General features: G+C 30.0%; 2 protein-coding genes across 8 annotated transcripts in view; both read right to left on the minus strand.

The window, feature by feature from the left end:
• Positions 1-4,072: 4,072 nt before the first annotated feature.
• LOC107451273 (ferredoxin-2, mitochondrial) overlaps positions 4,073-15,022 on the minus strand; it is a 59,416-nt gene continuing 48,466 nt past the window's right edge. For 6 of the 7 annotated variants that reach the window (XM_071183364.2, XM_071183365.2, XM_071183363.2 and 3 more), the window contains exon 7: positions 9,145-11,703. The gene's annotated coding sequence lies outside the window, so the exon portion shown is untranslated. Of the gene's footprint in view, positions 4,092-9,144; positions 11,704-15,022 lie in introns of those variants that run through there. The other variant, XM_071183361.2, reaches the window with a different exon arrangement.
• Positions 5,097-6,144, minus strand: LOC147807195 (histone-lysine N-methyltransferase SETMAR-like). The gene is made up of 3 exons (XM_087168817.1): positions 5,890-6,144; positions 5,597-5,812; positions 5,097-5,438 (listed from the first exon to the last, which is right to left on the minus strand). The coding sequence occupies exons 1-3, from the start codon at positions 6,142-6,144 to the stop codon at positions 5,097-5,099; spliced, it is 813 nt and encodes a 270-aa protein (XP_087024943.1).

The raw sequence follows: 15,022 nt of genomic DNA on the forward strand, positions 1-15,022 counted from the left end.
TTCTCAACTGTTGAGGGGGTGGGGATGGACGAGGAAAAATCTAAATATGTTTTTAATCCTTTTAATTCAATTTCCACAAATAAACTGACAGTCTATTTTCACTCTATTCGACAAATAGCTTTCAATACAGCTAAAATACAAGGCCTTTACCTGATCATCATTTAAGAAATAAAGTATGAGGTATTTTAGACAATAATAACTAGGTAAACTTTCGACTATAATAACTATATAAACTTTAGACTATATTAACTATATTTAGACTATAACAACTAAATAAACTATTTAGACAATATAAACTTTTTCCGAGAAAATTATGCAAGAATTTTGCATTTTTTGAAAGGTAATTAAACAGTATACGCTAGTCTGTTTTTGGATTTTTGATAAATATCTTTGTTTTGGTGGGATTTAAATTAAAATAATATTTGGCATCATCCCAATTGGTTTCCATCAGTTTAAACTGCAATTAATACTTTTTCGCTCCCCACAAAAGAATAAATGCATAAATAAAATTCATAGTAACTGTTATTAAATCACAATATCATTTAAATTTCATTATCGGTTTTAAGGAACTCGTCAAACTGAAAAAAAAAAAATTTCTTCATCCATGTTGATCAGCAGAGAATCAAAAAAATTTTATTTCCGCACACATTTTAACTAACAAAATAATTAAGTAACTAGTTATTTTGTTAATTGAAATGTGTATTATTGAAACTAGTTACCAAATTTAAAATTTTAATTTAAGTATTTTCACACTTGATTTTTGAAAAACTTTTAAAGCTACTCACAGTATCATGTTAAGTTTTGAAACTCAATTCAAAAAACTCCTTTTAATAAATAAGTAAGAAAATATAATTTGAATATAAAACTTGCATTATCATGCGTACGTTAATATGTTGGAGATAAAGATCCAGCTAATTAGATCCTCTTCCTTGTCTTTAAAAAACGATTAATATTGAAAATCTTAATTAATAATGGAGCAAAATACATTTCATTCAAAATTAACGTGTTTCAAGGAATTTTTGTAAAATTTATAATTTATCTGAATCGAATTTATTGGACAATTAAATAAAAAATATTCAACCAGAAATAATTTGCGGCCGTTCAACAGATTTATATATAAGTTATTCCTTAAAGATCGATCTTAATATGTATTTTCAGAATCCTTATTAAAAATTAAAAAAAATTTTTTTTTAGAAACTTATAGTCACAAATAACTGTTTAGGCTAGAAAAAATATATAGCTAGTAATCCGACAAATTACATTTGAGAAAATCGGATCCGGGTGTAAGGTGCTTTGATTGCGAGAGAAAGTACAGACGAATTAAAACCACTAAATTAGAAATCGCATTCTAGTCCTGTAAACAAACAGGTATCGCTGCTCTGTACTTCGGCGTTCCTTAATTGAGATTTATCAGATTACCACGTCAATTTTGTCTTTTTCTTGTTAAAAATTTATTTAATATACTCAATGTATATTACTTTATTTATTTCTCTTTTTAATATTTAATATAATTTCTTTATATATATATATATATATATATATATATATATATATATATATATATATATATATATATATATATATATATATATATATATATTACTGTAAATGACCGAAATTGGCGGTTGTTAACTTCCACCGGGGAATATTGACAATCTCATATGTCCGAAATATATACTAGGTCCATTGCCCGGTATGCCCTACATCAATGTTTTTACGGTCAAGTGCCACTGCCCTGTATGCATTTAACCGGTACTCCGAACACTGATGTTTCTCCTAATCTATCCTCAGCAGATATTAAAGTATCGAATAAATATAACAATATCAGCGAATAAATTAATATCAAATCAGATATAACAAATATTACGAACATTCACCAAAGCGACTATGTGATTGTCCACATTCTCTTGATTTCGGTCATTCACGATAGCATATATAAAGAGAGTTCTTTACAGAACATCCTGTTTATTTGCAAACTGATTCACTTCCGATTTTTCATCTTTCCTTTCTTTCTTTATTCACTTGCTATATCTGGCACTTCCATTATTCACTACAGTCACGCACGTGGCTTATTACTATTTTCAATAAACAAATCAGGGTTCCCCAATAATAATTTTAAAAAAAAACACTAAGCTAAAAAAACATACCAAACAAAACTGTTTTGCAGAAGAAAAAAATGTGGATGTTAAATTACTTAATATCATAACAGATTTAATTTATAAGAGAAAATAATAAATTTCTCCTGTAATGTATGAAATTAAATTTAAAAAAAAATACTTTTAACTTTATTTTATATACCGAGCACCTGAATAACTTTATTCATCTAATGTTCGGACGATTAACGTCATAAAATGCTACCTTAATAGTTGGAGGTTGTAATATGCTATCTATATCCTTATTAATCTAACAAATTACAAACGAATTACTGCAGATGACATTTTAAGTTATAAAATCTGACACTAAAACGTACTTCCTCCGAGTAGACATATCGACAGATTGTGACTTTTGTCATCAAAAATATACTAACCACAATCTAGAATATATGGCTCCAACAGTTTAATGAAATCTGAAATTATCTGTTATGCAAAAAATATTTGCAAAAACGCGGTCCAATCACATTTAGGAGAAAAACACAGTAACAATGAAAAAAAAAACTTGCATTTTTTTTATAGTTTATCCTTTTATGACTACTGTAACAAACATTGAAATGATATTCATAAAATGTCGACCGGCCTGTGCAGGGGGCAGGGAAATGGTCTTGCATCAGAAAGGTTCTGGGTTCGAATCCCGGGCAAAGCATCAGTGTTCTTTCATTCTCTGTACTATCTGTCCTTACTGTGGGGGCAACGTGAGCCCACCTAACATGGTGCCCCTGAAAGAGTGGCCAATAAATTTGCTCTTCAGATGCCTGTGTGACGAAAGTTTGGAGATAAAATGTCATAAATATGTAAAAGTTTCAACATAATATAAGGAGCGCAGCGCTCGATGCAGGATACGTTGTGAACAAGTGAACTTACGCGCTCAGTTGATAAATAAATTTGTATACTCCTATCAAAACATTTTAGTTAAGTACTATCATTTTCACTATTTCATTTAAATAATTTTTTTTAATTATGTAAGAAAAATAATTAATGGTACTTAATAAATAGCTGAAATTGCAACTTATTTAGCCGTAATATTTAATGTAGGTTGCAAAGGGTTATTATCAGTTGTAGAACAATTAGAAATAAATGAAGGCTCAGCTGCCAAAGAAGATGCTCAAAATGAAGATGGCCACAGAATTTCGGCTGCTACTCTAAAATATATGTGAGACGTCATATGAATTCAGTTGATTAATGAATTTGTTTACTCGTATCAAAACATTTTAGTAAAATACTATAATTTCAACTATTTTATTGAAATAATTTGCTTAAATTATGTAAGAAAAATAGTACTTTTTAAATAGTATATATTATAATAAACCACGAACAACCTTCTACAAAGCGGACCGTTGTGAAACGTGCAGAAAGACAGTCAAGTAGGTTCTTGAAGATGTTTGCTGGGGTGTTGAGCCATGTCGACTCTATTGTCATGGTCAGCTGCGCTAGGTTGCGCGATTCAAGATCCATTTTACGAACAATCCGATGGAGGTGGTACCATAGATTCCTGATTGGGTTTAAGTCCGGAGAGTTTGGTGACTGCTTCGTTGTCTTACTCTCTGGCAGGCCCTGAGCGAAGTGATCTTGAAAGAGCTTGTTAGCAGTTTAGAGGATCGCCAAGTGATACGAGAAAATGGGAGCCCCAAACATAACAAAAAATAAATTAATCGTATATACATCTATAAAAAATATCAATTGAAATTAAACAGTAGGCATACGTACTAATAACGAGTTCCAGATTGATACCACGTCCGCGTAATCTTAGGAAGCTAGAATCAGAAAATCTCATTTCATATATGATAAAGTAGGCGTGAAGTTAGAATCGCGTAATCAGGTATATGTGATTGCGATCCTGATGGGGTTAATGCACCCTGCTTAAGCAGGAAAAGAAAAGAAAAAAAGATTTATCCAAAATCTTGGAGTGGATTCACTCATGAAAAACCTATATGAACCCTAAAAAATGGAAAGCAGTAAATTAAAAACATTTTATATATATTATAAAAAATAGGAGACGATCATACATTCAAGATGACCATCACTTACCAAAAAAGATACGCGATATTCATGCGAATTTTCAGGATGTATTCGCAAAATTGAAAGAACGTAAAATAAATGTCTTGGCAGAACCTGACTGATGAATAATTAATTCTTCGTATAATTTGAACATCATTAAAAGCTTGTTTTTTTTAAAAAATCGGGAAAATTAGGCAGGAGTATAAAACTTGACATTTTTGACTTTCTTGAAGTTTTCAGGATATGTTCCTAATATAAAACTATACGACACTCGTTTTTTTTTTTTTGTGTGTGTGTGTAAAAATAACTTTTTTTTTTCGAAGTTTATTTTTTCTTTTGGGGGTGGGGAGGAAGTAAAACCGATTATCGTCTACAATATTGAGAAAACGACATTGATTTATTAGTGGCGGTGCTTTTTGTAAAATGAATAAATCGTGGCACTGAATGTTATTGCATGCTATACTATGTTCACACCAACAATTAAGACATAAATACTTTGAGTGGACCATTGCATCAAAGGTCAACGGTCTTTCGAAGATCTTAAAAAAAGGCTATTTTCTTTGACCTTGACAGTCAAAATCTGCTAGTACCGGCAGAGAATCACAAAGGTATATTTATATATTTCTGCAAAAATGAAATAATGTTGTGTTTAATAGTTTTACATATCACGTATCAAACCTGCTTGAATTAAAATTGGCTCTTAATGAATTGTTTTTTAGTAGACCATTCTGTTAAGGTACCAGATTTCGTTTGAAAACGGGATTAAAGCTAGATTACAAATGAGTAACATCTAATGCATACATGTACACCTCACTGCACACACTCTAGGCTTTTTTGGTATATATACGAGGCTTGTTTTTTAAGTAAGTACCGTTTTGAAAATAGAAAAAGACGTGCAAAGATATCTCAATACTTTTATTTTTACATGAAAGCCTGTACCTTAATCTACTTTTCTACATAATTTCCTTCAACATTGAGGCACTTGTCATAACTTTGTACCAGTTTTTGAATACCCTCCTCATAGAAGTCTGCCGCCTGACTTCTTAACCACTGCATCACAACTGTTTTGACTTCGTCATCGTCTTGAAGACGCTGACCACCCAGGTGTTTTTTCAAGTGCAGGAACAGATGGTAGTCACTGGGGACTAGATCAGGGCTGTACGCAGGATGATCTAGAGTTTCCCATTGAAAAGATGTGATGAGATCTTTGGTCTGATTAGCCACATGCGGACGGGCATTGTCATGCAGCAAAACGATGCCCTTCCTCAACTTGCCACGTCTTTTGTTCTGGATTGAGCGGCGGAGATTGTTCAATGTCTCACAATAAGCTGCTGCATTGATTGTCTCATTACGCGGCAGAAATTCCACAAGCAATACTCCTTTTTTGTCCCAAAAAACTGTGCACATGACTTTCCGAGCAGAAACTTTCGTTGCTTAAACTTTACTTTTCTGGGTGAATCTGAATGCCGCCATTCCATGGACTGTTGCTTTGACTCTGGTGTGACGTAGGCCACCCATGTTTCATCGCCCGTAACAATTTGGCTTAAGAAATCATCACCGTCGTTGTGGTACCGTTCAAGGAAAGTCAATGCACTGCCTAAACGGTTGGTTTTGTGCACATCCGTCACAATTTTCGGTAATTCAAGTGCTCGGTCACAATGCTATACAAAACACTACGAGAAACATTAGGAAAGTCAAAACACAAGGAGGAAATCGTAAAGCGTCTGTTCTCTCTCACCTTATTGTCCACTTCCTGCACCAAACTTTCATTAACGACTGAAGGACGCCCACTCCGTTGTTCATCATGCACATTTGTGCGGGCTTCTTTAAATGCTCTCACCCACTTTCTTACCATTCCATCACTCATAATGTTTTGTCCATAAACTGCACAGATCTCACGATGAATATCGATCGGTTTTAGGCCTTTAGCACTAAGAAATCTTATAACAGCCCTTAGTTCACAGTCGGCGGGACTCACGATTATCGGAGGCATCTTAAACACTCAGTAAACAAGGAAGAATCAGACTGCAATGGCGTCAGTGCGTGGGCAATAGATGTAGGTATCCAGTGCGCATGCGCAGAACGCCGACCGCAGCGCTGCGGCGGCGGTGCAGCAAAACGGTACTTACTTAAAAAACACGCCTCGTACATATATATATATATATATATATATATATATATATATATATATATATATATATATATATATATATATATATATATATATATATATATATATATATATATATATATATATATATATATATATATATATATATATATATATATATATATATATAAAAAGAATTGAAGGGTTTTTTTTTCATCTTTAAATTAGGAATATTTTAAGAAAGAAATATAATTTTACTTCGTATATTCATATTTGAAAAAATTCTCAATCTAAAAAGATGTCAGATAGTTAATATTTTATAACAAAACCTAGACACTATAATTGGAAAACCTTAAAAAGTAATATATGTATATAAAATTGAATGAGACACTAAAACGAAAATTACTAATTTTATTGAGTTACCCCTTGATTAACATACAAATATTTTACGACTTCATCTTTTTCAATATGTTTAGTAACTCTCTTTTAATAAAAAAAATTGTATAAGGAGGTTAGGAAAAAAGAAATACTTAGGAAAAGAAATTACAAACTAAATCTTTATTTATACAGTTACAATACATACTTCAACAAGTAAACAACTTAATTATAAACAACATTAAAAATATATTTGCTGAAAACTTTTTAACCCTTTAATTATTGTATCATACAGTAGAATCTGTACAAACGTTTAGCCCCACTAATTATCTGTTTCCAGGATATTTCCATTAAGAAAATTCGGTTTTTCTGTAGGAGAAAACTAACAGATCCTACCTCAAACTAACTTCAGAATCAACATGAAAAGGGTTAAATTAGTATAAAAACATACAATCAAAAATTTTGTACAACAAATCTATATAAAAAAAACGTTTTTATTAATCAAAACAATAAAAAGTTGACCTCAATAGCCATTCCCAAAATAAGCAATTAAACCACCCTTTTTGCTACGGATAATGCCTAATTCAAAATAAATTTTAATGATAATGTCTATTTTATTTTTAAGTAATAATGAATCGCAAGAGTAGAAAAATTTTAAATTTATCTAAAAATATTTGAACATTGAGTTTCCAATAACAATTTTTAAAAACTAACATTAATGTTGTGAAACAATATAAAACTGTGGTATACTCGAATGTCCAGTAGAAGGAAAGCATTGTCCCGAAGTGGACTGATCGTTAAGACACAGTTCCCAGCAGATCACCGAAGTCAAGCATCACTGGCTGCGGTCAGTGTGCGGGTGGGTGACCACTTGGATCAGTCTGAGTAGGGACCGAGGGTGTGCGGTATTGGCCCTCGTTAAACTGTGCTACCGTAAAGTGCTCGACTTCGCGCGTAGGTCGTCGGACTACCGAAGCGGGGGTGCCATCCCCTCCGCAGAGGATCAAAATTGTGATGGCATGTCTTCGGATCATCCTCCGGGATGTTTCCCAGACCGTCGCCAATAGCCCATTGTGCAGCTCTAGTGCGTCGTAAATTAACAACAACAACATGAAGGAAAGCATTATAAAATAACAATGGCTTAAATATTATAACCGTTGTCTATTCAGATACTGTAGCAGAAGAAGGGTCACATGAATCGTATCAGAAAGCAGCAACTGCTTTTCAGCACTATATAACATTATCTAGTGCAATGCTCATATGATTCTCCTATCATGATGAGAAGCACAACAAGATCATGAACCGATCCTTAGACAAATAGCTAGTTCAACATGTTATTACACTATAGGCACAGTCACACAATTAACGACTTACGCTTGAAATTAATGTTATAGAGTCGCAAATTTTAGATAAAGAGTTAGATTTTTACATATTTGAAAAAATACTCTAAATATTTAGAAATGGGTAAGTAACACTTTTTCGTATAAATATATCAATAATTTACCAATATTAATATATCAATGATAATTTAGATTTTAATAAAGTAGAGATGCAAAAATTCCATTATTTTTATTAAATCTCAATTTATTAAATTTTTATTTGCTTGTAATGTAGATTTCAGAATTATTTTAGGCTCAAAATAGAATGGCAGTTAATTTAAGTCAAATATATATATATATATAGATAGATATATTTTAAAAGTTATGTATATAACATGTATTTATTGTTATTGCTCTCAATGATGCAATAAAAATATAAGAAATCCAAGGATTCAAAGAGGATATAACTGTCATAAATTCATATATTAATTAAGATTGAAATTAATTTTAATACTTACAAAACGTTTTTTCCTAATACTTTAATCAGCTGTCAAAAGAATACAAAATAATTACTGTAAAAATTTATATGAAAGTTTGAAGACTTAACAGAAAAATATTAAATAAATAATTTAAATATCGCACAAAAACGCAATACAAAAATGGAAATAATGTGAAGAACTTAAATAGAACTGTTTGTGACAAGGCGAAAAGATTAACACAATTTCAAATATCAGGAAACTCATAGCTCTTCCAAAGCAAATCGCTTTAAAAACTCTGAATGGCTGTGAGTCCAAGAAAAAAACTTCAAAATAGAACTAATTCAGAAATAATCTAACATGAGTTGATCGAATTATAGGGAACATGTGAAACCAATATTACAACTTTTTTCTTACAGTTCATACTTATTACCAAATTGATAATGGTAAGGCGTACCGCTAATTGATATTAGCCTTGGTTGCTTACATCAATCAAGAAACATAATTTTTAAATTGTACTATTATCTAGATTAATAAAGTTGAGCTCTTCTAATTCGAGTTTTCACAAAGTTTAAAGTTAAAGTTTCATGATGAAACTTCATATTTTTTTAAGTTATTCTGGCCAATTGAACTCTTTAATTTCATGATATATTCATTTAAAATACTAGGTATTTTTAAGTACAAAATATCAAACAAAAAAGCACAAATACACATATGATTATTGACTTTAATCAAATTCAGATACATAATACAAAAATATATGCTTTTCAATGAAGGCAATTTTCTACATATGATCCAAGCAATCTACATCCATACTTTTAAACAAATAATCTAAATTAATAAGCATTTCACAATCTTTTTAAATATGTTTTAGAGGCAAAATAAAATTTAAGAACAGTAATATATATATATATTTATATATATATATTTTTATATATATATATATATATGCGTGTGTATAGAATATTTTTCAAATTAAGTTTCTTTTAGATCTTTTGAAAAATATACTTTTATATTACAAAATTTGTGAGAAAAAAAATGAAATTTTTCAATAGAAATAAATACATTTTCTAAAATTACTAAATTGATTGCATGATTAAAAAGAAACAAATTATTAGCTCTTATTGTAAATGATTTTAATTAAGTAATTTTTACAATCTAGAAATTTACAAACAAATAAAGAACTAGAATGGCAAATACAATAAAAATAAACGATTTTTTCATAATCTATTTGATAAAGAAAAATTTTATTTTTGTATACAAAGGAACTTTACATGTCAGCTTAACTTTTAATTATTTTAAGTTTTCACATATATCATTTCAAACTTTAAATTCAATACACACTAATTAAAAAACAAAAACTTAAGAACAATAATTTTAAAATAGGAACTAGCAGTTATATACTAAAACAATATTTCTGTCCCGATATTACCTATTACTTTTTTATATATATTTATATACACTCAATAGTCACTATCATGATTCTTGCTATCCAAAAAAAAATTGATGTTTTTATCTGAACTTACAATTTTGTAAGTGTACAAAAATAATACAAACATTAGGAACTCATAATTTGAAAAACTTCATACACATCTTAACAATATGATGTTATAAGATACATTCCAAAAATGGTCATAATAAAGTATAACCTGTTTCTCTTCATTTAAACATACATTAATATAGGCTCATTTTGGGATAATAAAAAAAACTGAATTATTAGCAGTGGGACTATAGAAAAATAAATATTTTCCAACAAAAGAAAACGTCTTCCATGTGTATTTAAGCTTTAACCTTTTGCACTCTGAATACTTTGAAACGCAATTCAAATTCATGTAAGCATTAATTATATATATAAAATATATGATGCAAAAATACAACATGTGACAAGTCATCTTATTATCTGCATTTAACTCAAATTTTTTCTCAGATATCATAAATTTTTTCTCTCTTGAACATTCGACCCAAGTTTTAGAGTTTAAAACTACCAATGTTTAACTCGTTCATCAGGAGATTAGCATTTGTCACAAAAAAGTGAAACAGTAAAATTATTCATAAAGAAAAAGCAATTTAAAAAGTTGTTTACCATTCGCCACTTTGTCAAGGAGAATGACCCCCACGAGCATTTAGTATTTTTTTATAAACATGGAATTATTATGAATGTTATGCAATATTTTGAAAAATGCTTTATTTCACATTTCTTTCTTAAAACTTTTCTTAATTCAAGATGTTTACATTTTGAGAAATGATTCACAAAAATACATTACATCACGAAATTTCATCTCGATCTGTTTTAAAATTTTTAATTTTTGAAAAAATAGCCACAAGTTTTAAAAAGAGACCACAACAAAAAATACTATACTGGTTACTGCCCAGTAGCAAAAAATTAATCCTAATTTTGCCCTATGTATTATTTTTTAAAACTAATTAATTCATAGAAGATAGCATGTACCTTTTTTGCAGTTTAAACAATAACTTCATTACCAATATGGAATGATAAATGATGAATAATTCTCCACCTCCTAGTAAGTGAGTGACATATGTTTAAGGAGCCCCTTCGGGTACCAAGAAAATTCCTGGCTGAAATTTTCGTAACTTTTTCAGACTTTCATGCTAAAATTTCCAGAATCAAGTTTTTCATATTTTCTTAAATTTATGAAATGGTATAATAAAGTAAAATTAACCACACAAAATTAAACTAAACTTGAAGAGAACATACTGAAACAAACTTTCTTTACACTTACACCAAAAAGAAAATTAAAACTATAAGCCACAGATTTGCAATTAAAAATGAGTAATTAGGTTAAAATAACTTTGGAAAATTACATAATTTCTTTCATATAGAAATTTTTTTGTGTAATAGTATAGGATGGAATTAAATGTTTTAAAAGTGCAAAACAGTTTAACAATTGTATTTTACATGATACAAAACAGTTACAATAACTGAAAAGTAAATAAAGGACAGAGTTAAGACAGCATGGCAAAGTGTTTTACTTGAAACATATGACAAATTATGAGAAATCTCACAAACTAGTAACACTTTTTGAGGGATTATATTGATTGAAAACCACTCAAATTTTTACGCTTACATTTTTTAAATTTCAACAGTGCAAGTGATTGTATCTGTACAAGTGGAACAAACTCAGAGCTTATATTTCTTTTGTTCCTTCATCAAATCTTTGATTAAATAGACTTAGGTCAAAATGATGTTTCTTTCAAGGAACAGTTGAGCACCATAACATTCATCATTACTCAGCCTTTAGCTTCACATGAAACTATTAGTAGATAAAAAAAATATTTATATACAATTTTGAAATTGAAATAAAATGACAAGGCTCAAATCATGCATTAAAGGTTATCACTAATTTTTCAACACTATGTTAGTATTTTGAAGCATTTTTAAACATAAAGAATTTCAAACAAATATTACACATAATGAAATTTTTAATTCTATCAATAACAAATGATTTTCGATTTTTACTATTTTTTAAAACATAGCAAAAAATAATTCTGTGAGTTTCAGGCTCATCTTTTTTCATCATCAGACATCTTTTTTTACAAGCAAACAATTTGTTTAAGTTTTATTTAAATTGCAAATATAGTTGCCAACAGGAATATGTAGTTCTTAACACATGACAGTGTAATAATACATTTAAATAAAAATTTTGATGCATTACTCTACAAAAGAATCAAAGAGCATAAAATGGTTTTAGAAAATAAACAAAACAAGAGGATGTAACGATGGAAATTAAAGAGAGAGGTCCGAAGAACTCTTTGAACTCTTAGGGAAATGTGACACTTATTATGCACAAAAATGGATTTCGAATAATTAATCTCAGATAATTAACAAAGTACAGAGCACAAAAAAAATTGCACATTTAAGTTTTTGGTTCAAACAATTAGTTCTGAGAATATAGAAGAGCTGAGAACATGGAAAGAACATGGAAGAGAACATGGAGATTAAAAAGATCTCCTCGGGAAGCTCCTCGGAGCAAAGAACTCCTAGGGAAATGTGACACTTATTATGCACAAAAAAGGATTTTGAATAATTCATCTCATATAATTAACAAAGTACAGAGAACAAAAAAAATTGCACACTTAAGTTTTTTGGTTCAAACAATTAGTTCTGAGAATATAGTAGAATGTGCAAAAAATAATAAGAAGAACATGAGGTGTCTTAACTTTTAAGTAATATCTTCACTAAACTATTTGAACCAAATATTCCAAAAACTGCAAATTAATTACATTTACATTCGTTTTCAATTCGAAAGTTGTTCTCAGAAAAACCTCTTTCTCCCAAATACTATAAACTGAAATTGTTATTTTACTTTCTTATCACACTGTTTTATATTTCATCTATCTTTCAGAAATTAATAATATGCTATGGTGACTCTACACAGCAAGAGTGGAGGATTTTTCTCTCACATTCTTGAGTATTATAAATAATTTATAATGTATTATCTACCTGATAAAAATTTAAAACCCGTTTAATACACAAAGTAAATTTTATACTATCAACACCATGTATAGCATTACACCCTATATAGTAACTTTGAGTCAATAAAACATTTTACAGTGTTAACTGGACTTAATGAATAAATGAACGATTATTTCCTAGATCTCTACATAGAATCTTTATAATATAAAACACTTATTATACATTGTGACTTACAAAGAACCGACCATTTCTTGTTAGCAGTAAATAAATCTTATTACGTAAAACAGTAATGCAGATTTATTTACTGTTAACAACATAGATTGTTAAATAAGCAAAGAAATTTTTTTTTCATGCTAGTAAAAAAGAACTGCAAAATCAAGCAGGTGATGAGGCATAACAAGAAAAACTTAAACATGTTAAAAAGTTTGGAATAAAAATTCTTTTCCTGCAAGAGCAAGAAAGAGCTGAAGCAAAATGAAGTATAAGATTAAATGTGAATAATTTATGGATACAAAAAGTTCTATATTTCTGTTTTAATAGCGCTTATTAAATTATACAGGTTGAATAATAATTTTGAGCTATTTTTATTCTATAGTTTCAACACAGTAAAAAGGTGCCTTTTATGAACAAAGATTAGCTAGCTAGGCTTTTAATTCTTTTACCCTTTTTTTTAGCTTTATACATATTACAAGTTTATGTTAGATTAAAAGACTTCTGTGTTTTTAAAATATTCTATTTATTGTTTCAAATGCAATTTTTGATTGAAAAAGATTGAGAAAGAAAAGGGAAAAAAAGTGTACAGTACACATAGGATGCTAGGCTAAAATACAGAAGCACCCAATGAGCTAACAATACGAGCTGGAATTATGAAACAATCTGAAAGGTCTGACAATCTGAATCTTTGCTTACTTTCATTCCTGAAACTGCAAAAGCTGTTTCAGAGGTGAAAGCAAACAAAGGATGAGTCCCTTAAATATAATGATTAAAAAAATTGATTTAGTAGTAATAACTTTTTGAAAAGTCGTCTGTTTAGTTAAATTTGACCATTATTGTATCCACTTCTGTCAAAATGAAATGTTTAATAATATTTGTAACTAAGAGATAGTAAGATTTAGGATGCAATATTAAAATCCAGAGTAAAAACCAAGCTATTTTACTATTCTGTTTAAAACACAAAACAGTCCAAAAATAAATTTAACAAAAATGTTTTCAACTGTAAATCGAATGCATTTCTGTGAAATGTCTTAGAATAGATTTTCAATGTTTTCATTCAAGTGATATAAATAGATTGGAAAATTAGCAATATACTAAAGTTTAAAGTCCAAAATCCAAATGTTTATTTACCAGAAACGTCAATCTTGTCAACTTTCCTGACAGGTTCTTAGTTGCTGTAAAGCTAAAATTCTATGACAATGAGATAGTTTCTGACTTTGTCATAGTTTCAGCCTATCTCCCCTATGAAGAGAAGGGCCCTGTTGCCGATACTATTAGGGCTTTAATTGGCCACTGTGATTCAAGCTGTAGATTCATCTTCGGCTGTGATGCAAATGCTCACCACACAGAGTGGGGTAGCAGCCATTGTAACCAGTGGGGGGATGTACTTATGGAACATATCTTATATTTTAATTTGTATGCCCTTAACAAAGGCAATGAACCTACCTTTGTTACAAGTAACAGAAAGGAGGTCATTGACCTTACTTAATGTAACTCTATTTCAGTAGATTACGTTAATGATTAGAAGGTATCTGGGGCAGTTACTGCTTCAGATCATCAACTATTTTTTTCTATTAAAGGCCTCTCAGAACTGAAGCAGAAAGCAGCAGCTCTGGAGAGGACGATAGGGAGCTTTTCTGGTAAGTACAATAATGTTAATGATGTGGAGTGGACTGCTGACCAAGTGCAACAGATCATACTCGATTCATATCATATTTTATGTAATATTGTGTCTACTAGCTCCACAAGGCGAGTTCCTTGGTGGTCTTCTGAGCTTAGTAAATTACGTAAGAAATGTAGGAAGTCATTTAACAGAGCAAAGAAATCTGGAGAATGGCAGACCTATAGAAACGCTCTAACTGCCGATAATAAGGCTATCAGAGCATCTAAGCATCGCTCTTGGCAGACTTTCTGCAATGGTATTAACGCTACTTCTGCCACCG

This window comes from Parasteatoda tepidariorum, chromosome 7, assembly GCF_982258835.1.
Source record: "Parasteatoda tepidariorum strain Cologne lab strain chromosome 7, Ptep-v5.0, whole genome shotgun sequence".
Taxonomy (NCBI): Eukaryota; Metazoa; Arthropoda; class Arachnida; order Araneae; family Theridiidae; genus Parasteatoda; species Parasteatoda tepidariorum.

Bases quoted from the DNA above. Each gene is read 5' to 3' on its own strand.
- LOC147807195 (XM_087168817.1), bottom strand. From the start codon at position 6,144: ATGCCTCCGATAATCGTGAGTCCCGCCGACTGTGAACTAAGGGCTGTT. The intron at 5,813-5,889 runs GTGAGAGAGAAC...TGTTTTGTATAG, and splicing joins TGCAGGAAGTGGACAATAAG to CATTGTGACCGAGCACTTGA. The intron at 5,439-5,596 runs GTAAAGTTTAAG...CGCTCAATCCAG, and splicing joins ATTCAGATTCACCCAGAAAA to AACAAAAGACGTGGCAAGTT.